The sequence below is a fragment of the Equus asinus genome, chromosome 10 (genome assembly GCF_041296235.1).
Source record: "Equus asinus isolate D_3611 breed Donkey chromosome 10, EquAss-T2T_v2, whole genome shotgun sequence".
NCBI lineage: Eukaryota > Metazoa > Chordata > Mammalia > Perissodactyla > Equidae > Equus > Equus asinus.
Genome location: NC_091799.1, coordinates 107,876,432 through 107,899,750, shown reverse-complemented (window position 1 = coordinate 107,899,750; position 23,319 = coordinate 107,876,432). Strand labels below are relative to the sequence as shown.

Genomic DNA, 23,319 nt, shown 5'->3' with positions numbered 1-23,319 from the left:
AGACTGGGAACCAGATCCTCGACCTGCAGCCTGAGGGGCCACTGCAAGGTGCCACTGGCCACGTGGTCCCAGCATGGAGGGCCCAACAGGGGAGGAGCAGGGAGGCTGCGGGAGGTGTGGCTGCTCCCAATTACTTCGTTCTTTGGCTGGTTCTCAGTGCTTGAACCTGTGCAATTGCTCAAGTCAGCGCCTCTCACGAACCGTACTCAAGGCCTTATGCATGTCCATCCCTCCCATCTTGCAGGGAAAATACTTAGAGAACTGGGCAGCCAGAGCCACAGGTGCAGGCAGAGATGTAGGGGCCCCGGGCCTGCCCTGAGGGGACTCACCATCCTTGGCCACGTCCCCGATGGGCACGCTGTGCTTCTGGGCCATGTACCCCAGGAAGGAGAAGACCACGAAGCCAGAGGAGAAGCTGGTCAGGGAGTTGACCGAGGTGGTGATGATGGCGTCCCTGCAGGGATAAGACACCGCCTAGCACCCATGCTGGAGCAGCTGCGATTTCCAGTCATTACCCTTCATTTGTTGTGTCTGGGGGCCAGTGGGCTTTGGGAGGGCACTTTCCCAGACAAGCACACCAGCCCCTTCTGCAGCCACACAGAGCTGTCCTCGGACTGGTGCCCTCACAAGGACAGGACCTCCCACCTGGGCCCTCCTGGCAGAGGGGCTCCAGGCTCTGGGCGTGTCCAGCCTTTGGCCCTCACAGACCACACAGTAACCAGCTGCCTAGTTTGCCCGGGGACCAAGAGGCTCCTGGGACTCTCGATGCAGTGCCGAAGGCCAGATGGTCCCAACGGGCAATGGCAGGGTTTGGGGGTGCAGAACAGACGACCAGGTAGTCCCCACCCATGCCCAGCGGGGGCTGCAGGCAGAGCGATGCCTCCTGGGGACCTTGTTAAAATGCAGGTTCTTTCAGGTGGGTCTGTGGGCCCCATGTGCTGCGTTCCCTGTGTGCTCCCAGGGCACAGAACCACTCTAAGGCCAGAGCAGAGTGGGGAGGACGTGGGGTCAGGCCACCTGGGCACCCCAGCAGAAGGACGTGCACTTTGTCCTGAGTGCCCGGAGCAGGCAGGTCCGGGAGCGGGTGGAGGCTATCTCAGGACCTGCCATCCAGAGTCCTCCCTCGTTTGATACCTCCCTGTCTGTCCCACTGTCTGTCAGGCCGTTTTGCTGCCAACACTGTCTTTGTATTTTTACCCCATTTTTATCCCCATGATGTGAAAGAGAATAAATACAAGCTCATGAAGGTCAAAGGAAGCAGGTCCCTGAAGAAATTCTCTTTCTGTTTTTACAAGGATTTCGGGACAGCATGTGGCTGCAGGCCGCTCAGGTCATCCTGGGCCAGGTGGCAGCGGCTGAGACACCATGAGGGCTGTGGGCCACTTTCCTGCCTGTCCTCATGCTGGGTCACCTGGACACCTCTGCATAAGGTCTCGGAGACCCTCCAGGGCCCAGGGTCCCATGCGGGCTGGGAGGGAACACACGCAGGCATTTCCTGGTGGGGTAAGTCTGGGGGCCCAGCATGACCCAGAGCATTGGGAGGAGGAGGCTGCTGGGGCCCAGTGGGGATGAAGGAGAGGGGCGAGGGGGGCCCTTAGGGGGAATCTGGCTGCACTGTCAATCCTGGAGTCTTCCTCCCAGGGAGGCGACAAACATCTTCCGTGTTTCAGTGCCGTCCCTAAAGCAAGAATCAGCATTCTGCCTGCAGCGTCCTCATTTTAATTTCTATTCAGGAAGCCATTCTAGCTAGGAGGTTTTGCCAGCACAGCTTATTTCCTCTCCTTTCATCCAGCGACAGGTGACTTCCAAGAGTCAATGCTGCACCCCGCTTTGGTGATGCCCCCACCTGATTTTGCAGACCCAGCGGCATCGGGGGCTCAGGACTTACCTATAGCAGTTGTTGGTGAATTTATTGTAACTGGAGAAGGCGATGAGCACACCAAACCCAATGCCCAGTGAGAAGCATATCTGGATGGCAGCGTCGATCCACACCTGTGCAGAGCCGGGAGAGAGAGACTGAGCCGGGTCCGAGACGAGGGCGGCCTGAGAGCTGAGCTGTCACAAGGCAACTGTGCAAACGGCCACTGCAGCTTCCTGTCCTCCCTCGAGCTCTCTCAATGGCATCTGCAGCTGAGCCGCTGTGGGCTCCATGGAACAGAGTCGAATTTGAACCCAACATCATCATCAACGAACAAATGGCACCGACAACGTGATCAGCGGCAAACGCCCCCTCTAGGGATAACCCTCCTGTGTCGTGGGCCTGGAAGAGCCCAGAGAGGGCGGCGTGCATCTGTGCATTAGTTTAGATTTCCCATGGGCCAGCAGGACTGTGCTCCGCATGATGAGAGCCAGTCAGGTCCGCACCCTTGTGACAGCACTCATTTATTGAAATGCTAAGTGATGCTGATACCTCGATTAGACACGCGCTCACTAATATCCACTGTATGTCTTTCCCATAGGCGATTACAAACACAAGAGCACACGGTGAGCACACAGCAGCTCTCGTGCAAAGGCCCGTGAAGCTCAACCGTGGCTCAGTCACTGGTGCGTGCACGCTTGACGCAGCACAGATGACATACCAAGAGTAGCTTACACGTGGGAAAGGTGAGGGCATGTGGACAAGAACTGGACCAAGATAGTACAGCATTTTAAAAGCGAAACACAACCTGCTGGAGTCAGGACGATGTGGAGACCACTGGGTGACAGGGCACCCACCTTGCCCCTGCACAGCCTCGGGTGCAGGGTGAGAGGGAGCAGCTGAACCTCCCGTGGAGGGATCACCCTGGAGGAGCTGGCCACCTGCCAACAGCCACTTCCCCTTCTGGGCCTCATTTCCCAGCAACGCTGCAGCCCCTCTGTCTCCCTCCCTGTCCCGTCGCCTGGCCAAGACCCCTCCCTTCAGGCGGCTGTCTCTACGTATTTTAACGCAGAATGACTTCTTCCTGTGCTGGAGAAATCTGCAGCCCGACTCTCGACTCAGTCTTTGACACAGCACGATGTGGATAGCCCTCTCGTGCCGCGAGTACCCAGCAGTGTCTCCCCGTCGAGGTTTGTCTTCCCCAGGAGGAGGCCCAGGTTCATGCCACACTGACATGTCTCAGCCTTGCTCAGATGATGAACACGGAGCCAGGGCTCAGGCCTGGTTCCAGGTGAGCGCCAACACTCTCCAGCACAGATGGGCTGCCCCGTCAGTGCTCATCCGAGGAACCGAGAGCGTTCCTCCAAGAAGTGGGACGGCCCAGGGGAGGAGGCCGATCAGCCGCAGCCTTCTGCTCTATTTCTGAGGAGACAGCAGGCGACCTGCTCCCCTAACCTCCTTATTCGGGTCCTTGCAGCTCCTTGCTGTGCCCACATGTCCCCCTTCTCAGCCAGATGGTGACCTCTGCTGGGGGTCGGGTGTGCAGGTCGTCCTGCAAAGCCCGGTGCACGGCAGAGCAGCCTCCACCTGCTGGATTTACAGGGCCAGCAAGGAGCTCTGGCTGAGCTGCTGTCTTTGGGGTTTCCTGCCCCAGAACACAGGAGCCCCACAGGACGCAGCCTGCCAGCCTGTATGCGCTGCAGGGCCGCGAGCGGAGGGCATACTCACGGATGCCTCGCAGAGCCGATGGAAGTCAACGCTCAGGTAAGCTCGGATGCCGTCCATGGCTCCAGGAAGAGTGATTCCTCGTAGGAGCAGGGCGAAGAGGACCACGTATGGCATGGTGGCTGTGATCCACACCACCTGGGGAGAGGACAAAGTCACGGGGCTGCACCAGCCACCTCCTGGCAGGGAGTGGGCCCAGGGTCACCCCGATGGTTTGTGCTAAGAGAGAGGTGGCCTCTGCTTGGGAAGCCCAATGTCCCCACATTCAGAGGACGCCAGCTCAGCAAATGCTCGCTGGACTGAGACTGTTAAATGCCTTCTCTCCTGCTCATCTTTCCCAGGGATTAAAATAGGATGAACAATTTGGCAAGGAAGGGGCACTCCTTTTCTGCCTCTGGTCTGTCACAGTGGGCAGGAGTGGCTGAATTTCTGATGAGCGAGATGCGAGCGAACTTGCACCGATTGTGCAAATGTGCACCTGGCTTATGGGCAGAAGACAGACTCTGGGCTGCAGGGGGAGGGGGAAAAGGCCCCTGTCACTACTGGAAGGTCTCATGTGTTGGCACATCACTGCAGGTATTACCAGGTGCGTCAGGCACATTGGGGCAAAATTGCTTCAGTGTGTAGATAATAACCAAAATATTTTAACTGGCACAAAATAATTTGTTGTGCTTGTATTCATGCTGAAAACACTCTGCTGTGGGCGCTTCCCCTGATACCACTGCTCGATCACAGCAAAGTGCTGACTTCCCAACCAAATCTCGTCCCACCTGTCCACTCCCCAACCCCCTGTCCACTCCCCAACCGTGGCTCACCCATCCACTCCTCAACCCAACCACAGCCCACTTGTCCACTCTCCAACCATGGGCACCTGTCTACTCCCCAACCATGGTTCACCCATCCACTCCCCAACCCAACCACGGCCTACCTGTCCATTCCCCAACCACGGCCACCTGTCCCCTTCCCAACCATGGCCCACCTGTCCACTCCCCAACCACGGTCACCTGTCCACTCCCCAACCACGGTCACCTGTCCACTCCCCAACCATGGACCACATGTTCACTCCCCAGTCACAGCCACCCATCCACTCCTCAATCCAACCATGGCCCCCTTGCCCACTCCCCAACCCAACCACAGCCCACCTGTCCACTCCTCAAGCATAGTCCACCAGTCCACTCTTAAACCCAACCACAGCCACCTATCCACTCCCCAACCCAACCACAGCCACCCGTACACTCCCAAAACCAACCATGGCCATCTACCCGCTCCTCAAACCAATCACAGCCACCTGTCCACTACCCAACCCAACTATGGCCATCTATCCACTCCCCAATCTAACCACAGCCCCCCCCCCCATTCACTCCAAAGCTCAACCATGACCCCCTGTTCATTCTCCAACCACAGCCACATGTCCACTCCCCATTGGCGAGGCCTGCAGCCTCACCTTCCCAGAAGTCTTCACTCCCTTCCACAAGCTGAAGTACAGCAGGATGATGACCAGCACCAGGCAGAATGTGAGCTGCCACCGGGGAGGGCCCAGGTCATCGATGCCACGGCTCTCGTGGAGGTGCAGCATGCCACGCCTGGAGAGGGAGGGAGATGGGGGTTCTGGAGGGGTGCTGCCTCCCCACCCAGAACTGGAACCGGACAGCTGAGCTTGCCCAGAGACCTGCCCTCCCCAACTCGGCATGGCAGAAAGCAGCTGGCCCATCGGGACCAGAGAAGTCAGGCCCACAGCTGAGAGGCAGGGTCCGCCCTCCAGGTGAGTGGAGAAGGTGAGCTGCAGCATGCTGGGAGCCCACAGAAGCCCACCCCACCCCCTCACCCTCAGCACCCTGCTTTTTGGAGCTGGGGCAGGGAAGGGGCGCCTTGGGTCTTTGAAGGAAAGGAACTGCAGAAATCAGGGGAAGGTGCTCAGCGGTATGGTGTACCACTGCTGCCCACGGGACCATCCAGGGCCCTCTGCAGGGGCAAGGCTGCACAAGCAGGACACGCGGACACCTGTGCTGTTCCCCGAGGGAGACAGCTGTCGACACTGGCTCACACAGCTCCTGCCGCTGCCAGGAGGATCCGCACAGAGCAGACTGAGAGGAGTCTGCTCGGGGTGTCAGGAGCCCGTCTCCTGGAGGGAACCCACCATCAGGCAGAACATGAGGCCATGCGGAAAGGAGATGGAACTAACGGCAGGCGGGGAGCGCCCTTTGGACTAGCCGGGGACAGCCCAGTGTCTTGTTGAATCCTCGAGAGCACCTGTGGGAAGGTGTGCCATCGTGTCCGCATGCTCCTGCCACGCCACTTTCTGAGCCAGCTCTGAGCCGGCACCGACTCCAGGGCTGGGCCGGGAAGAGGAGAAGCCATGCCAGGAAAGGAGCCGTCACTGCCTGGATTTGCTGAGGTCCCAAGGAAATAATCCTGACACGTGGGAGGATGCAGCTGGCTCCAGCTTTCCAGAGCTTTCCACCTGCCACAGGTGGCACTGTGCTGCACGGCAGGAAGTCAGATCTTAACTCTAGAACCACCTCTTGAAGGTAGAGGAGGTGGAGACAGCATGGAGAGCCCAGCTCAGACTCCCGTCTCACTTGGGGCACAGCCAGGCCCAGACGCCGTGCCATCCACACGGTCCCCATCATCCTCTCTTCTCCACGGAGCCCAAGCCACCGACCGAGGTGACAGGAGCCTCTTCGTGCTGTGTGCTGCACAGTGTGAGGTCGGGGACACGGAACTCCCGGAGCAGGAGGAGGAGTCCACCACTGGGACCCTGCTTGGCCTGCTGTGTCTCAAAGCCTTTACGGGTCCTGCCCTCCCTGCGTCCTGCCCTCCCGGGTCCTGCCCCCCTGGGTCCTGCCCTCCCTGCATCCTGCCCTCCTGGGTCCTGCCCTCCCTGCATCCTGCCCCCCTGGGTCCTGCCCTCCCTGCATCCTGCCCTCCCGGGTCCTGCCCCCCTGGGTCCTGCCCTCCCTGGTGCTGCCCTCCCTGGTCTGGCCCTCATCGGGTCCTGCCCTCCCTGAGTCCTGCCCTCCTGGGTCCTGCCCTCCCGGGTCCTGCCCTCCCTGCGTCCTGCCCTCCCTGCGTCCTGCCCTCCCAGGTGCTGCCCTCCTGGGTCCTGCCCTCATCGGATCCTGATCTTGTTTTAACCTCACTGTTTTTCGACTCAAAACAAGTTTTTCAAATGTACCTACTTGCTAAAACCTGAGTTATTTTATTTTATTGGTTAAAGTTCCTTTGGCTAAGTTGTAAAGGGACTTACTTTAACACACAAACATTAATAGAATAGATCTAACTAGACAGTAAGATTTCAGCCCCAAAGTGGGAACATCACAGTCAATGTGAAATTTTGGAGTTGATGGGAATCGCTGCTCATCTCCGAGACAAACACCACATTTTAAGAGAAGCCACCTCAGGACGGGAGAGCCAGCCCCAGGGGCCCACGTCTAGGGGGCCAGGGGACTCAGGGAAGGGTCTTCCAGGGCCCGCACACACTCACGCCCTTGCACACTACCCCGGTCCACCAACCCCCGGCCGGCCTTGGACGGCCCCCCGCTCACGTTTATGAATTTGTACGCCTCTGTAACTGCAGTGTGTTACTCAGCTCAGGGTGACAGCCCAGCTCAGAATCGCTTCGGGGGGGGGACGGCCCTGTGACAGAGCGTGGCTCCTCATAGTGAGTGTCTCTCCCACATGTGTCTGTGTTCTAAGGGGAAATGGTGCCCCCCCCCCCGGGGCAGTGACGGCCCTTCCAGGCTGAACTGGACCACATGGTGATGAAGGGGGCAAGGGCAGGAGCTGACACAGTGCCTGAAAGGATTCAGAGAACATATTTGAGGAGAGGGACGGACCAGCAGGTGGTGGGGTCAAGCAGTGTGGACTGCGGAGGGCCAGGCAAGGGGACGGAGGAGCAGGACACCAGCCTGGCTGCTGGACATGGGGACAGAGGGGGGACCATGAAAGAATTAACTCTGTGTTTGTAAGAAGAAAGAGCATCTCAGGAAAAGCAGACGGTCGGTGAACCTCGGAGACAAGGTCTGCTTACTGAGGATGGAGGTTGAGTGATGCTCAGAGTGGCCTCGCTTCTGGAGAGGGCTCGGCCTCAGCTAGGGGAGGGTGGAGGGGCAGTGGGAGGGTGGATGAGGTCACGGAGCCCAGCCCTCGCTGGAGGCGACACGGCAGCCCCCAGGGCCCGGGCCCCAGCACCTTCCTTCCATGCAGTGTCTGAGGCATCTCTGGCCAGCCTCTCCCACCCAAAACTGCTCCTGAGAGCAGGATGGAGCAGCCACAGGCTGTCCAATGTCCCATTCCTGCCGTGAACTCACTCCACAATAGCTCAGCTGAGCCACTGGAAGTGTCTTTCAGAAATACACCCCACAAGAACCTGAAGGAACAGAATTTGGGCACAGGACAAGAGGCTTGGTCCTCTCCACACCCTTGTGGGGTGGCACGGGCGGGTGGCTGATGTGCCCAGCCCTGCATCCTCCCCTCCCCAAGGCAGACACAGCAAGTGGAGTGTCACTGACCCAGAGGCACTAACCCCCCACTTACTCAAAGTACTCGGCAGCGGGCGTGGTCCTGAAGGTGTCGTTGAGGCTGGAGCTGGAGTTGCCGGAGCGGGTGTCTGAGCAGTTGGGGCTGTTCCAGGTGTTGTTGCAGTGGGTCCACGGCAGCTCCGTGGTGAAGGAGGAGAAGAAGTAGTGCAGCGCCCAGGCGATGATGACGTTGTAGAAGAAGCCGACGTAGAGCGAGACGAGGATGACCGCGAAGCCCACGCCTAGGGCAGGTGAGAGCACAGAGCCACCATCAGCAGGGCGCCCCTCTCCACCTTCCCTTACAGGAGGCATCTCCAACCCTCTGCCAGCTCTTCGCTGTCATCCCCAAACCAGGCAACGTCTTTAAACACACAAGGGAAGACATGAAAGGGCAGATGCTAGACTTCAGGCTGTGACCACAGAAGGGGCTGCCCCTTTCCAAAGCCATCTGTGGCCATCTACATCCACCCAGAGACATGTAGGGTCATCTAGGGCCTCCTTGGCACAACTAGGTCACCCACAGATGTACAGGTAACTAAGGGCCATCCATGCCTATCCACAACCACTCACAGCCACTCAGGATCAACTGGAGTCATCTAGGGCCACTCTGGGTCAGCTGGGGCAACCCAACCCAGAGTTTCCAGGGCCAGTTGCCATGCAAAACCATCAGAATCATCCACAGTCAGCCATGGCCACCCAGGGCCACCCAGGGCCATCTAGGGACTCCCAAGGATACAAAGCACCACCAAGAGTCAAGAAAGGCCACCCTTTCATAGCCACCAAGAGACATCCAAGGCCACCTATGCCAACAGGGCCATAGAAGGCCATCCAGGGTCACCCAAGAATACCTAGTGTCTCCCAGAGCCATCCAGAGACACCTAGAGTAATCAGTACTCACTGGGGGACAACCAAGGCACTCCATGGCAATCCACAGCCACCCAGGCTCATCCAGGACCATGAAGGCCATCCAAGACCATCCATGTCCACTAGGGCTACCCAGAGCCATCCAGGGCCATTTATGGCCACCCACAGCTACTCATGACCCCCTCTAGACCACCTAGGGCAAACAGAATCATCTGGGTTCATCAACAGCTATCTAGAGCCACCCAACATCACCCAGGACTATGCATGACCATCCAGGGTCTCCCAGGGCCATACATGACCATCCAGGGCCTCCTAGGGCTGCCCAAGGCCATCCAAAACCATCAAGGACCACCCAGGGCCATGCAATATCAGTCAGGGTATCCTAGGGCCACTCAGGGCTATTCTTGACCATCCAGGGCCTAGTAGGGCCACCCAGGGCCTTTCAGAGTACCATTCCCAGGATCATAAAGCCTGGAATTTGGGATCAGTTACTGAGGGGTTCCTTGCTCCTGGTAAACTGGAGCAGAACGAAGTGGTGAGCAGTCTTTGGAATGATGTCATCCTGACTATGGTGGGCAAATAGGTCTGGCAGTTAGAAGACCTCTTCCCATTGGTCAAGGAGCTCTTCCTTATTCAATGCCAGACAAGCACCGCCACATTCTGCTACTGTGGTTGACTTTATTAAGCTCCAGGCAGAGTTCCTTTATTTCAATGTTCCTTCTCAGCTTTGCTGGTGGGATTAGCTTGGGCTATAACTTTAATGTACTTTATCAAAACCCGGTTAGGTGCTGTGCCCTGTCTTGCCTGCTTGTGGCCAGGGGTGGAGCATGCCTTCAAGCTGACTTTTGCAGAGAGTGGCTTGGGTTGTTTTTTATGGGTATAATCCTTAGGAGAATCTATTTTCATGCTCAGGGCACTTCATTAAAGTTCTCTTCCTACCCTGCAAACAAAAAGAGAAGCACTAGAATTTACTTATGTATACGTATTAAACAGATCCGGTATCAGGAGTGGCCTAAAAGAAAAGAGGCCTCAGCGTGTAATCCCTCTTGGAACACGTGCTTAGTAGCAAAGATGATGAAACCAAAATGGTTTCCTTTGGGAGGACTTTTCCAGTGTGGAATTGGTCAATATCAAGTAATTCTATATTGAAATTCTGCTCACTGAGCTCCTTAGGAGAGAGGCTGGGCCGTGATTTACAGTGAAATCGCCCAGGCAGCCATGTTGTTGGGAAGCTGTATTATTGGGAAGCCATGTTGTTGAGAAGCCATGTTGTTGGGAAGCCATGTTGTCAGGAAGCTATTTGTCCTCAAGCCATGCTGTCAGGAAGCCACGCTGTCAGGAAGCCACGCTGTCAGGAAGCTGTGTTTTGAGAAGCCATGTTGTTGGGAAGCCATGCTGTCGAGAAGCCATTTGTCCTGAAGCCATACTGTTGGGAAGCCATGTTGTCAGGGAAACCATGTTGTCAGGAAGCCGTGCTGTCAAGAAGCCATGTTGTCGGGAAGCCGTGCTGTTGGGAAGCCATGTTGTCGAGAAGCTGTGTTGTTGAGAAGCTGTGTTGTCGAGAAGCCATACTGTTGGGAAGCTATGCTGTCGAGAGGCCATTTGTCCTGAAGCCATGTTGTCGGGAAGCCATGTTGTCGGGAAGCCGTGTTGTTGGGAAGCCATGTTGTCACGAAGCTGTGTTGTCTAGAAGCCATGTTGTCGAGAAGCCATGCTGTTGAGAAGCCGTGCTGTCAAGAGGCCATTTGTCCTGAAGCCATGTTGTCGGGAAGCTGTGCTGTCGGAAAGCCATGTTGTTGGGAAACCATGTTGTCGAGAAGCCATGTTGTTGGGAAGCCATGTTGTTGAGAAGCCATGCTGTCGAGAAGCCACACTGTCAGGAAGCCATGTTGTCTCAAAGCGCATCAGAGAAGGTTTTCCCTGGCAGTGAGCTGACTGTGGATGCCTGAATGGAAATCTTTTCAAAGTTAAAACTTTGTATACCAAATCCTCAGCTTGAAACTTTGGGAACTTATAGGAGGCTTTGATTAAACACTGGAGTAGGTTCAAATTCCGTGTCTGAAGGAAGAGCTGACTGCCTCTGGTCCTTCTGGAACCTACCACTGTGTGGATAGCCCTCCACGGGGGCAGGCCAAGTTTTTCAACCTTCACAACAGAGTGACACGGTCGCCACAGGCTGATGTGGCTTCCGGAGCCCATGGGCTCACCCCGTCAGCAGCACAGCACACCAGCCCCGCAGGCTCTCCCCCATCCAGGACCGCCGCCTCTTCTGTGCTGCTTTCCAGCTGCCCCAAATGCCCCAGGGAAAGGGACGATCCCCTCGGAAGGTGGGTGCAAGTGTCAGCCATTTGATTGGTCACTCCAAGCTCTGCCCTTCAGGAAAAGCCACAGAAAGCCACAGGCCTGGGCCACCTTCACCACGTTCCTCCTTGGTGTCACTTCAGACTGGGCCACACAAAATCCATTTCTCTGTTCATTAGAAGAATGTTCTCGTGATCAGTGTTCATCACATCATCATATCCTCTAAATAAAGCTCCACTGACACAGTTCTTTCATCAAGTGCCACAGGGAACTGTCTCCCCCAAGAAGGTGGCAGGCTCACTCCCTGCTAATATTTCTGATGAAAACATTAATGCAAACTTGAGGTTTTCCTCTTTTATCTGACTCCCAGGAAGCTCAGGGCTAAATGTGAATTTCAATCGCAGCTCTTAACGTCAATTTTCTTAAATTTCTATTTTTCTTAGTCTTTCTTATATTACCTTGTGCATATTTTGTCTTGTTTTATTTTGTCACCTAAAATTCTTTTTAGAAAGAGTTGGATAAATCACACTAAAATATTGACTACAAAATATCATAAATTATTTTATATTCCTTAAAATAGGAAGCGGCATCTCCACAGCATAGGTAAAACGGGCTTGTCTTTGGCAATTGACCGGATGACCCAAGAAGACGCCTCCTCAGGCCTCAGGAGAGCACAGCAGCCGTGCTTCTCCACCACCCTCCAGATCCAGTGCGGTCCAGAGGGTCCACCAAAGCCAGCTCAGCAGAGAGTGCCATGAACAAGCTCTCATTCCAGGAGCACCAGCGAGAATGCGCTCCCTGGTGGAGCAGCTTTCCCATTCTTCGCGAGAGTCACCGGCAGGTCATTTGGAAGAAAACAGGAGAGAATTCCTGCGCTATTGGTCTGGGTGTCTTCAGTATCTGATGGGGTGTTTGTGTGTGTGTGTGTGTGTGTGTGTGTGCATGTGTGCTCACATCAGAGAGAGACAGAGAGGAAGGCGGAGAGGGAGGGAGACAGACTTCTCCCCAGGCCCTGAGATGACACTTCTGGGTGCTGAGGGCCACCTGCCGCCTCTCGGCCACGTGTCCACCTGAGGGCTCTGGAGAGACCGACAGAGAACCGAGTAAGTCCTGGGCTCTGCAGCAGCTCACCCTCCCTGTGGATGCCGCCACCTGGCTTTGTCTCGGGGCCTCAGTGCCAGTCAGGCACAGGAGCGGCTCCCAGGTCCCAGGGAGGGAAGGGATGGGGACGCAGGCTCTCTGGAGAGTTCAGCTCAGTGTCTACAGGAGAAGGTGTTCACAGCGGCACGGACATGAGGACTGGATGACCTTTAGCCCCAAATGACTATCTGGGTTTTTAACTGATGTCTTCATTTACCATGCAGCACCCTTCTTCAATGACATATGGAGGGACATGAAATTTTATGAATTAATTTCTTTAAAAAAGACAAGGGAAGAGAAGGCACTGTGCCAGGGCATCCAGAACAGCGTGGTTAGGACCTGAGCGGAGCAACGACAGACTCCTACCAAACGGGCATCGTGTGGATAAAATATAAGCTAACCAAGTGGGAAACACCTGCCGGGACCTGCAGCTCGATTAGGGTGTTAAACTTGTCCAGGTGTCTCTTCCTTAAAAACAAAGGTCTAGTGTCCTTGCCCCGATCCGCTTATCTCTTCAGCAAACACACACCCTGTGCTGATTACACAAAGATTCCAGAGCTTGAGGGTTGGCTCTCTGCGACCCATAACCCAACTTCCAGGGTGTGTGTGGGGTGACTGGGCTCTGACCAAGATTCTCCCACAGGGGCCACACTGCATTTCTTCCTGTGGCGTCATTCGGCCCTGGCACAGTCCTCCTCGTGGATGAGTTTTCAGAAATGGACAAAAGCTGACACGGGACACGAGAGTGTGAACGTGGGGCTGGATGAGGAGTAGATGCCTGGACTAACGCATGTCTGCCCACCTTCCCTCCAGGCGTGGACGCGGTGTCTGGGGGCGCGTGGAGAAACGCCCGCGTCTACAGTCTCCGCTCCTCTACAGTGTGGGGCTGATATTCATTCCTACTGGAGTCAGATTTTCTGTCTTAATGCAAATTTGTTAGGACTAAGTAGTGCTTCGAAATCCTTGGAAATCGTTGATTGACATTTTATAGACGGCAACACAAAACCCTTGGGGTCGTCGTCCTGTCCCCTCCCCTCAGGTCCCTCCAAGCCCTGCCGATCACAGGCAGGAGCGGATTTCCTGTGAGTCAGCACTGGACTCCCTGGTGGGAGGTGGCACAGGGTCACGTCACTAAAGAACCCGACATACTCCAGATGTGAGGGGCGACTCTCGGAAGTCCAGAGGTGCGAATTTGTGTGTGGAGGCATCCTTCCTCAACTTTTCCCCAGAACGGTCACCTGAGGGTGGGGACGCTTAATTTCTGATTTGGCATTTTAATGCTATGGAAATACTGACCCCAGAGCGCTGGTTCGTCACAGCGGATGACTGCGTGACATGTTAGCGCTGCCCGGCGGAGCCCAGGAGAACATGATGAACTCATCTGTGTCATGAACTGTTAGTCTGGGTTCACTGCCCTCGACCGGATCAACACTGTGCCAGCCAACAGACGCTGAAATGTCTGATTCGACACACGCATCTGTCGCTAAGAGGTGCCTGGTGCCTGCAGCTACCACCGCACTCCTCCATCCAGAAACAACGACGGTGCCAGCCGAGCCTCAGGCAACGCATTTAAGCTTTGACTTCTGCATGCACACCCACCCAGGGGATGCCAGCTCCTGGCTCCTGAACCCAGAGTTGTCCCTCTCTGGCTCTGAAGATGTGTGTGGGGGGTGGGGAGGGAGGTCTCTCTGTAGCTCCATTTTAAGGTGGGCCCATGAATCAGCTAGCCCAGGAAAAAATTGCTAACATCTTAAGAGTCACCAAGCAGGCCATCAAGAAGGAAAGCAGACAGCGACCGGGAGGAGCCCTCACGCCTGGCCAGCCTCAGCGCTTCCGCCGCCTCAAGGGGCGTGTCCTCCTCGCAGAGACGACCGTGCAGCTGTGAGATGTTCTCACCCCGAAGGATGGATGAGTTGCTGTCTCTGATCATGAACCCACTGACCCACCCAGAGCACGTCCTTGGGGACCGCTGGGGCTTCCGCTTTTCTCAAGAGAACCAACTTTGCAAGAACTTCCCAGAAAATCCAAAGAATGATTTTTTAAAAGCCATTTTCTTAATGAAGCCAGTTGTCTGCAGCAGGTGCCTCCCTGTGTCTCTTTGAGGAAGTGCCTGGACCCTCGCTGTGCCACCAGCTCCTGAGATGCAGTGCTGGCCCAGTGGGCAGGCGTGACCCGGTGGCTGGACTGGGGAGTTAGACAGCTGTGGGGTCAAATCCCACCCCGCCCCTGTCGAGGCGATGGGCGAGTCACTCAGTGCCTCCAGTCCTCAGTGCTGCACCTCTGAGACGGGGACAGCATGCCGTGGTCTTCCCCAGGGCTCTCGTGAGGAGGAGCAAGGTGATCACGGGAGGGTCAGTCACCAGGCATGCCACCGGGCTCGGCACGAGCTGTGTTTGCCCCATGGCACCGTGGCATTGCCTCAGCAGTAGGGAAAGCTCAATGGATAACTAGATAGTTAGATAGATGATAGATCCATGGGGAGGTAGGTAGATAGATGATGGATGGATGATAGATGGTTGATAGATACATGATAGATAGATAATAGATAGATAGATATGATAGATGATAGACAGACAGGTAGATAATAGATAATTGATAGATAGGTGATAGATGGTTGCTGGAGACATGATAAATAGATGGATGACAGACGATAGCTAGATAGAGGGATAGATTGATGGATGGATATATAGATGATAGATAGTGTTATGCAGTGAATTGTGTCCCTTCAAAATTCATTTGTTGAAGTCTAACCCCCAGCACCTCAGAATGTGACTTTATCTGGAGACAGGGTCTTCACAGAGGCAATCAAGTTAACATGAGGTCATTAGAGTGGGCCCTAGTCCAATATGACGATTTCCCTACAAAAAGGGAAATTTGGATATAGAGATGCACATAGAGGGAAGACGGTGTGAAGACACAGGGAGAAGATGGTCACCCACGAGTCAAGGAGAGAGGCCCGGAACAGATTTTCCGTCAGAGCCTCAGAAGGAACCAACCTCACCGATACCTCCATCTTAGACTTCTGGCCACCAGAACCAAGACAATAAATGTGTATTGTTTAAGCCACTCAGTTTGTGGTACTTTGTACGGCAGCCCTAGCAAACTCATGCAAATGGATGGATGGATGGATGGATGGATAGATAGATGATAGGTAGATGTTAGATAGATGACAGATAGATAGATGACAGGTAGATAGATAATAGGTAGATGTTAGATGATAGATAGATGATAGATAGATTGATAGATAGATGATAGATAGATAGATAGATGATAGGTAGATAGATAGATAGATGATAGGTAGATAGATGATGGATAGATAGATAGACATGGATGATAGACAGATGATGGATAGATGATAAATAGATAGATACGGATGATAGGTAGATATGTAGATGGATAGACAGACAGATATGGATGATAGGTAGATAGAGAGATAGATGATGGATAGGCAGATGATGGATAGATGATAAATAGATACGGATGATAGGCAGATAGGTAGATAAATAGACAGACAGATGTGGATGATAGATAGGTAGGTAGATAGAGAGACAGATGATGGATAGGCAGATGATAGATAGGTAAATGATAGACAGATGATAGGTAGATAGATAGATACATGATAGGTAGAAAGATGATGGACAGATAGATGATGGATAGATAGACATGGATGATAGATAGACGATGGATAGATGATAAATAGATATGGATGATAGGTAGATAGACAGACAGATGTGGATGATAGATAGGTAGATAGGGAGATACATGATGGATAGAAGATAAATAGATGTGGATGCTAAGTAGACAGACAGATGTGGATATAGGGAGCTAGATGATGGATAGGCAGATGATAGATAGTAGATGGGTATATAGATGGATGTTTTATCTTATCTACCACTTTAACAAAATAGCACTGCTGATGAATTGCAGGAGGCCTCAGCTGGGAGCGAGAGAACACATTCTAGAATCCTTGGTCATTACAGATCTTTAAAGGGAGGACCACAATTAAAATGGTGGGCCCATGTGCACGGTTATCCAGCAAAGCAGGACCGGATGCACAGGATTGGTCCAGGGCCACTGCCGTGGGCCGCCTCCCCCCAGGTGCTAGGAGGCGCAGGTTACCTTTCAGGACGGGGCAGATCTTCCAGACGCCGGCAGCCCCCTCCCTGTTGAACTGTCCAAGGGCCAGCTCCATGTAGAAGAGGGGCATCCCCGCGATGACCATGAAGAGCAGGTAAGGGACCAGGAAGGCACCTGTGGGAGGACAGCACCTTCAGCCCGGGGCTGTGGAGGCCCTGCCGTCTCTACAGCTGACCGTGCATGCCGCCCCACTCTCTGCTCCTCCCTGGAGCTCCCCAGCGTGGCCACCCTCCAAAGGGAAGTCACAGGCTGCACGGGGTGCTCCCTTACCTCCAGCCCGGCCCCACTGTCACCAGTGCCCTGACACATCCCTAGTGAAGCCCCCAACCAGTCCCCCAAGTGATGAATTCACCTCAAGAGCAGAGCAGGTAAGGCCTCACCCACATTGCAGCCCTGCTCCTGGGTGCAGCCCCTTCCCTGCCTGCCCAGCAGGCCTGGCCTCTGCCCCGCTTGCCCCCCTGTGGAAATGTCTGCCCCTCTTGAGTTCTGAATCCTCTGGGATCTGTGCTCCCAACTCTGGCCATACAAGGGTTCTGGCCTCAGCCTGCCCCGACTGAGGCCATGGCTGAGGCCTTCTGCTGACAGGTACTGCCCGAGGGGCCAGAGTTCCTCCAGGGCAGCACCTCACGCCTCCTGGAGCTGTGCCCCACCCTGGGCACAAAGTTCAGGGCCCTGGGCTCTGCCTTCTGAAGCCCTCTTGCTCTCCCTCAAATAACAGGGAGCTTTGTCATGGCTCTCCTCCTGGGATGGGGAGGCCCCACAGCTCAGTCTGTCTTTGGGCAACTTACTGTGCCTGCTTAGGCCTCATGACGGGCATAGTAATGCCAACCTACCACTCAGCGGCAGCTGGAAGGCCCTCCCAAGAAGCTCTCCCAAGGTTCTCCAGGTTTGCAGCACAGTGACCAGCGAGGCATGGAGGACCGGCAGGGGACATGGAGGCGTCAGGAGGGCTCATGGGAAATGAGCACCAACTTAACTGGCTTCTCAGCTGGAACTTTTGGGCTGACCCTGCCCCTTATCTTAGTTCTCTGCCTCGCGTCCAGGGACAGCCGTGGTCCTAGGTCTGGCTGAGGTCAGGGAGCAGTGGGAGCGCAGGGAGGCAGAAGGGCACATGTCCAGGGCATCTTCTGCCACTCCAAGTTCCCTCACAAGCACACTTTGTAAACACCATTGAAGTTGCCAAAGATGCCCTTCTTTGGGCCTTTGAGAGTTTTCTTTCTGGAATGAAAATGACCTTTGGAAACAGAAGGCAGAGCCATGGCACCTCCAACCACTAACTCCAGCGTCTGCTTCCCTGGCCCCCATGTCCCCAACTTTAGGGTACAGACACGGAAGGACGTCATTTGAGCTCTACCCCCTGCTGCCCCTACAGTTTTGTGACATCTGTCTGGGGGAACCTGCACCCCCCTAGTGCTAAGTCAGGAGCCCCATCCCACCTAAGAAAGCAGTTATCTCGCCAGAGTGCGCATTTCTCGAAAGCACCTCCAGCCGCCTGTGGCTCTAGCTCAGCAGGGGCTGGGGAGGGCGGGGTCTGGACTCACCCCCGCCATTTTTGTAGCACAGGTAAGGGAATCGCCAGACGTTGGCCAGGTCCACCGCGAAGCCGACCACCGAGAGGAGGAAGTCTACCTTCTTGCTCCAGGTCTCCCGCTGTTGGTTCTCCACGGGGGTCTGCGGGGGGTTGATGAGGGTGGAGTTCGTGAGCTGCACCCCGTTTTGCTCCTTGATCAGGACGAGCTCCACCGCCTTTGGGCCCACGGCGTTGGGCTCCGTAGCTGGGGCCACCGCGGAGGACATCAGCCCCACAGAGCATTTGCTTCTATTCATGGTCAGACTGGAACCTAGGATCCTGCGCTTCTTCCCTCCTGGGCTTCAGCCAGCATGAAAAATAAACACACACAGGAATGCAACCATTTAGCAGCAGAACCACGGATGTGCCCAGTGGCGAGAGCAGCCATCTGAGAGGTCTGAGGCATTTACGTTCATTTCTTTCAGGTGGAACAAATACATTGCAAGCACCTAAGATGACACAGCCGAGGCTGAGGATGGCTGGAGACAAGCTCGTTCTCCTTGAGGGGACGAGGGGAGACCAGCCGGGGAAACCTTAGGACAGACTCGGCTTTGCGCCCTCTTTCCCCAGCGTCGGTCTCCATGCCCATCAAAGTGAAATGCTGTGTGATCTCTAACTTTGCTTTTAATAATCATGCAAGATGTCACCTCCGCCCTCCCCCACATTCCCAGGGAGTAATTTCATAACTTCAAACAGCATTCAATAATGAGTCTTTATAACAGCACATATGCTTTCTTTACACTCAGCAATAAAAGTAAAGAGCACTTTTCTATAACCAAAATCAGCCACGGTAATTCAAAGTTTAAATATAATGATCACAACGGTTTCTTCAAGGAATGCCTGTGTGACCCACATCCAACCGCCACCTGCGACTCATGAGCCCCACGTGGAAGAGTCGAGGGGAGACGGGAGCGTCCTGTCAGGATCTGCCCAAGGGGTAGGCTAGCTCCTGTACTCAGCAACTTTACCAGGGAAACTGTTTTCAAATCACTTTCCTAAACCAGGAGTAATGCAATCAAGGAGAACAGAAGAAATTACACGGTCCCAGCCAACAGCAGCTTCAAATATGACTTCTGGCATTTGGATCCATCAGCATTGTTTCGAATGTACACACACGTGCATAAACACACACACACACACACACACACACACTGGCTAAAGCAGAAGGGAGGTGGCAGCCAAATGGGATAATTTTCCTCTGCAACCAAGTTTGAACAAACACTCACAAAAGTTATTTTATGCGCTACTTCTCTGTGGCCCCTTCACCCCCCGTGACAAACCCAACAACACATTCCTGAGACGCCTGAGAACAGCCCAGAAGGGGTGGCAGTGGCTGCGGAGCAGGTGGGCCTGGCCTGCAGTGGGGTCCAGTTGGAGAGGGCTGGAGACTCAGATGGCCTTTCCCAGCCATCTTGCTCTGACCACAGCCCTTGCAGGCACATGGGGGACACCTGCCCGGAAGCCCACCCTCAGCGCTGGGGGTGAGCCCACCCCACTGCTGAAATCCCCCTCAAAGGCCAGGTTTGGGTACAGAAAGCAAAACGTGGCCTCTTAGAAAGCGTCTTTCCTCACTGAGCCCAGAAGGAGAAACAGAGCTGGCTGATAAAGTGTGGTTCGCTCCCTTCTCCCCCATCAGCCTGGACGCACAGAGGCCCGCAGCTCCGCAGGCCCACACAGATCCTAGAGATCACAGATGAACTCTGCGAGATGAAGCATTGGTTGAGAAAACCGCCCCGACCGACCTTGGGGTCCACTTTGCCCAGGTCCGCCTCCCCTTGCCCGCATCTGGTTCAACACCAGGGAATCAGCCACAAGCAGCCACGCACCACCCTCCCACCCCGACCTGTGCCTGCGCGGCAGGGACTCTGGGGACGACCTCCCATGTCCCCGTCATCCGAAGCCTGAGGCTGGACCAGGGCCAGGGCCAAGGGGGCGCACATCAGCCCTGCAACTCCCTCTTGTGCACACATCTCTTAGCCACTGACAGCCTTAAGGTCGCGAATGGGACTTTCGGGACGCACTGTGCACCCCTGACTGTTGGCGAGTTTTGGAGACGCTGCCATCCACCGGACGCGGCGCCCCCGACGGTGATCGCCCCAACCTGGTGCCCCTCAGCCACGGCCTTTGGGGTCCGCAGAGAGAAGTGCGGGGAGGCGCCCACGGGGTGCGCCTGCCTTACCTGCCCGCCCAGCCTCGGCTCTGCGCTGGAGTCCTGCCGCCAAACGTGCGCGAAAGCTCCGGCTTGGGTCTTGCTGCGCTGGGCGGCCGCGGCCTCCGGGCTCTTATTCTGTCGCGGGGCCCGCCCTGCTCCTCCCCGCCCGCAGTCAGGGACGCCCGCCGGCCCTGGCTCCGCCTCCACGCCGCCCCGGGTGGGCGGAGGACTAGCCCCGCCGCGCCCCTTCACCCCGCCCCTGGGACCTGGACAGCTGGGAGGAGGAGGTCGCCGCCGGTCTGTGGCCAGCAGAGCGCTCTGCCCGAGGTCTGTGCGTCCTGGACACTTGGACGCGTGGAGCGGCGACATCTCAGGGTCCCAGGCGTCGCAGGACCGAGACGGGCAGTTTCCCGCAGGGAAGGGTCCAGATTTCCTCCCCACCCTCGCCCTCACCCCCTGGGGCTGCTGTGCGCACTGGCAACTGCCTTGGGGTGGGGTTGGGGCCTCCCGTGGCCCACCCACTGTACGGCCGGCGAAGTCCAGGAGGAGCAGTCCGCCGGGAGGGAGCTGGGCGGCGGGCGCGCGGGGCGCAGCGCGGGAACCTGCCAGGCTGAGCCGGCCACGCTACCCCCTCCCCAGCCGCTGCACCGACCCTTCTCCCCAGCCACCCACTCCACCGACTCCTCCCCTGCGGCCACACCTCCCGACGCCGGTGCCTGGGGACGTCTCACAGCCCCAGCCGCACGCAGAGCTGGGGAGGCCGGAGGGGCGCGGATCCCGGGTCGGGCGGGTGGTGTCCGGGGGGCGTCCCCTGCCCCTGCGATGACCAACAGCCTCAGGACCTGGCCCGGGGGCTCTGCCTTCGCTCCTTGGGCCTCGAGCCCCGGTCTCCGGCCCCGAGGTCCCCGATCGTCGGCTGGGTCCGGGCTGTGGAGACGTGGGTCCTTCTGTGGCCCGAGCATCGCCCTCGCGCGGGACTGGGTGTCCGGTGGCCTCGGTGCGAGGAGCAGAGCGTCGCCGCCCTTTGCCCGCGTGGAGCGTGCATCGCTTGGAACTAGGAGCTCGAATCCCGCTCACATCGGTAATGATTTCCGCGGGGGGGGGGGGGGGGGGGGGTGTCTGGAAAGGTTCCTGATACCGGCGCTCCGATGAACCGACTCGGAATCTTTGTTGCAGAGATGCCCCTGGCAAGATTTTTCATTCACGATGCAGAGAAATGGAGTCCCCAGACCACCAAGCAAGGCCCTGGACCCGGAGGTGCGAAGGGGCATCCAGGAGAGTCACAGAGCCCTGGGGACTAACTGGGGGCACTAACCTTCCCCGGCATCCTCTGATTTCCCCCAGTGCACTCCCTGTAGTGCCATCCACACCAGGCCCTGCCCTCTGCACTCTGGGCTGCAGGTCCCTGCTTGGCAGTGTCACAGAAGCAGTGTCCCTTTGTCAGGGGACCTCAGAGCACCCTGGCTCCTCAGCACCATTTCCCCTCCTCGCTGGGGCCTCTGCCCAGGACCAGCCTCACTGCCTTTCCCACAGCCTCCTGACCACGGGCCGTGCCAAGGACGGGGCTGGTACCCAGGAGGCAGCAGGACTTGCCCTTTCAGGCTGAATTAGGACCAAGCGGGGAGGACCCCAGGCTCAGGGTCTCAGTCCACTCAGGCTGCTGCCACAGAACACCACGACTGGGCGGCTTATGAACACGGCAATTCCTTCCTCACGGTTCTGGCAGCCAGAAGTCCCAGATCAAGGCACTGGCTCGATGCCTGGCGAGGACCCCCTTCCTGGTTCACAGCGTCCTCTCGCCCCTGTGTCCTCACATGGCGGAAGGGGCGGGAGCTCTCTCGAGCCTCTTATTTCACATGGGCACCAGTCCCACTGCGAGAGCCCCGCCGTCACCACCCAATCACCTCCCAGAGGCCCACCCCTTAACCTCTCAGTGCCGTCACTTAGGGGGTTAGGAGTCAACACGACCATCTGGGGGGACACAGTTCAGTCCATAGTACTCAGGTGGGTGACAGGGATTTCAGAAGACGGTGACGTGCCACCTTGAATCTGTAATGCACCGATGGCCGTCACATGAGGGCTGCCTCTCCCCACAGAAGCTCAGCAACACGGGCGTCAAGAAAAAGGAGTGCTGGGGCTGGCCTGGTGGCACAGTGGTTGAGTTCTCATGTTCTGCTTTGGCGGCCCCGGGTTCGCCAGATCTACGCACCGTGTATCAGGCTGTGCTGTGGCAGGCATCCCATATGTAGAGTAGGGGAGGATGGGCATGGATGTTAGCTCAGGGCCCATCTTCCTCAGTAAAAAGAGGATTAGTGCAGATATTAGCTCAGGGCTAATCTTCCTCAAGAAATAAAATAAATAAATAAAATTTAAAAAAAGAATAGAAAAAACAGTGCTCCGATGTTGGGACCTTAGTCAATAGGGCCAAGGACACACATGCCACCAAAGAAAGGTTTTTCTTTACATAAAAGAGCACAGGTAGAACCACTGAGTCCAAATATATAATATTAAAAACACACCACACGAAACGAAAACTTTTGAGAAGGAATGTAAGCCCAGCAGAGTAACAGGAGGAGCAGTGACGGGGACACAGCTGCAAGGGGGCAGCCTCCTCTGTGGAGTGTACCACACTCCTGTGCCTGCCCTGGGCCAAGAAGGAGAAGCCCCTGCATCTGGGAGCCTCCGCCCCTGCCACAGGGCTCTCCGGAACCACGGGAATTAGGATAAAGGCCCCTGAGGATGTTCTCAGAGCAGACCGACCAGGGAGCTGGGCCCACAGCCTGGCCCACAGAGGACAGGGAGAAGGCAGAGCTGCTGGCTCCTGCATCTGCACCTTCCCCATCAGGGCCGCCGCCTCTGCGCCTGCACAGGCAGACAACATGTGGTTAAGAGCTGATTAGAGGGCTGACCTTGGCAGGCCTGGACCTCTGCCCCAAGTGCCTGGCCGGCTTTACTATCCTCGTTGTTGCTGCTGCTGTTGGCTCACAGCCGGGGATGGCTGCAGGGAGAGCGTGGAGCATGGCCACGCACGTCTGCCGTGGACCAGCTGCAG

The 23,319-nt window shown here is 56.2% G+C and overlaps 1 protein-coding gene across 2 annotated transcripts in view; it reads right to left on the bottom strand.

The window, feature by feature from the left end:
* SLC6A3 (solute carrier family 6 member 3) overlaps positions 1 to 20,424 on the bottom strand; it is a 39,175-nt gene extending 18,751 nt beyond the window's left edge. The window contains exons 1-8 of one of the 2 annotated variants that reach the window (XM_070519888.1): positions 20,295 to 20,424; positions 18,087 to 18,415; positions 16,528 to 16,659; positions 8,120 to 8,345; positions 5,028 to 5,166; positions 3,587 to 3,721; positions 1,889 to 1,992; positions 330 to 454 (exon numbers count right to left, since the gene is read on the bottom strand). In XM_070519888.1, coding sequence (XP_070375989.1) covers positions 330 to 454; positions 1,889 to 1,992; positions 3,587 to 3,721; positions 5,028 to 5,166; positions 8,120 to 8,345; positions 16,528 to 16,659; positions 18,087 to 18,372 — 1,147 coding nt within the window. In that variant the 5' untranslated portion in view covers positions 18,373 to 18,415; positions 20,295 to 20,424. The remainder of the gene's footprint in view (positions 1 to 329; positions 455 to 1,888; positions 1,993 to 3,586; positions 3,722 to 5,027; positions 5,167 to 8,119; positions 8,346 to 16,527; positions 16,660 to 18,086; positions 18,416 to 20,294) is intronic. The other variant, XM_044778129.2, reaches the window with a different exon arrangement.
* Between the last annotated feature and the right edge of the window lie 2,895 nt (positions 20,425 to 23,319).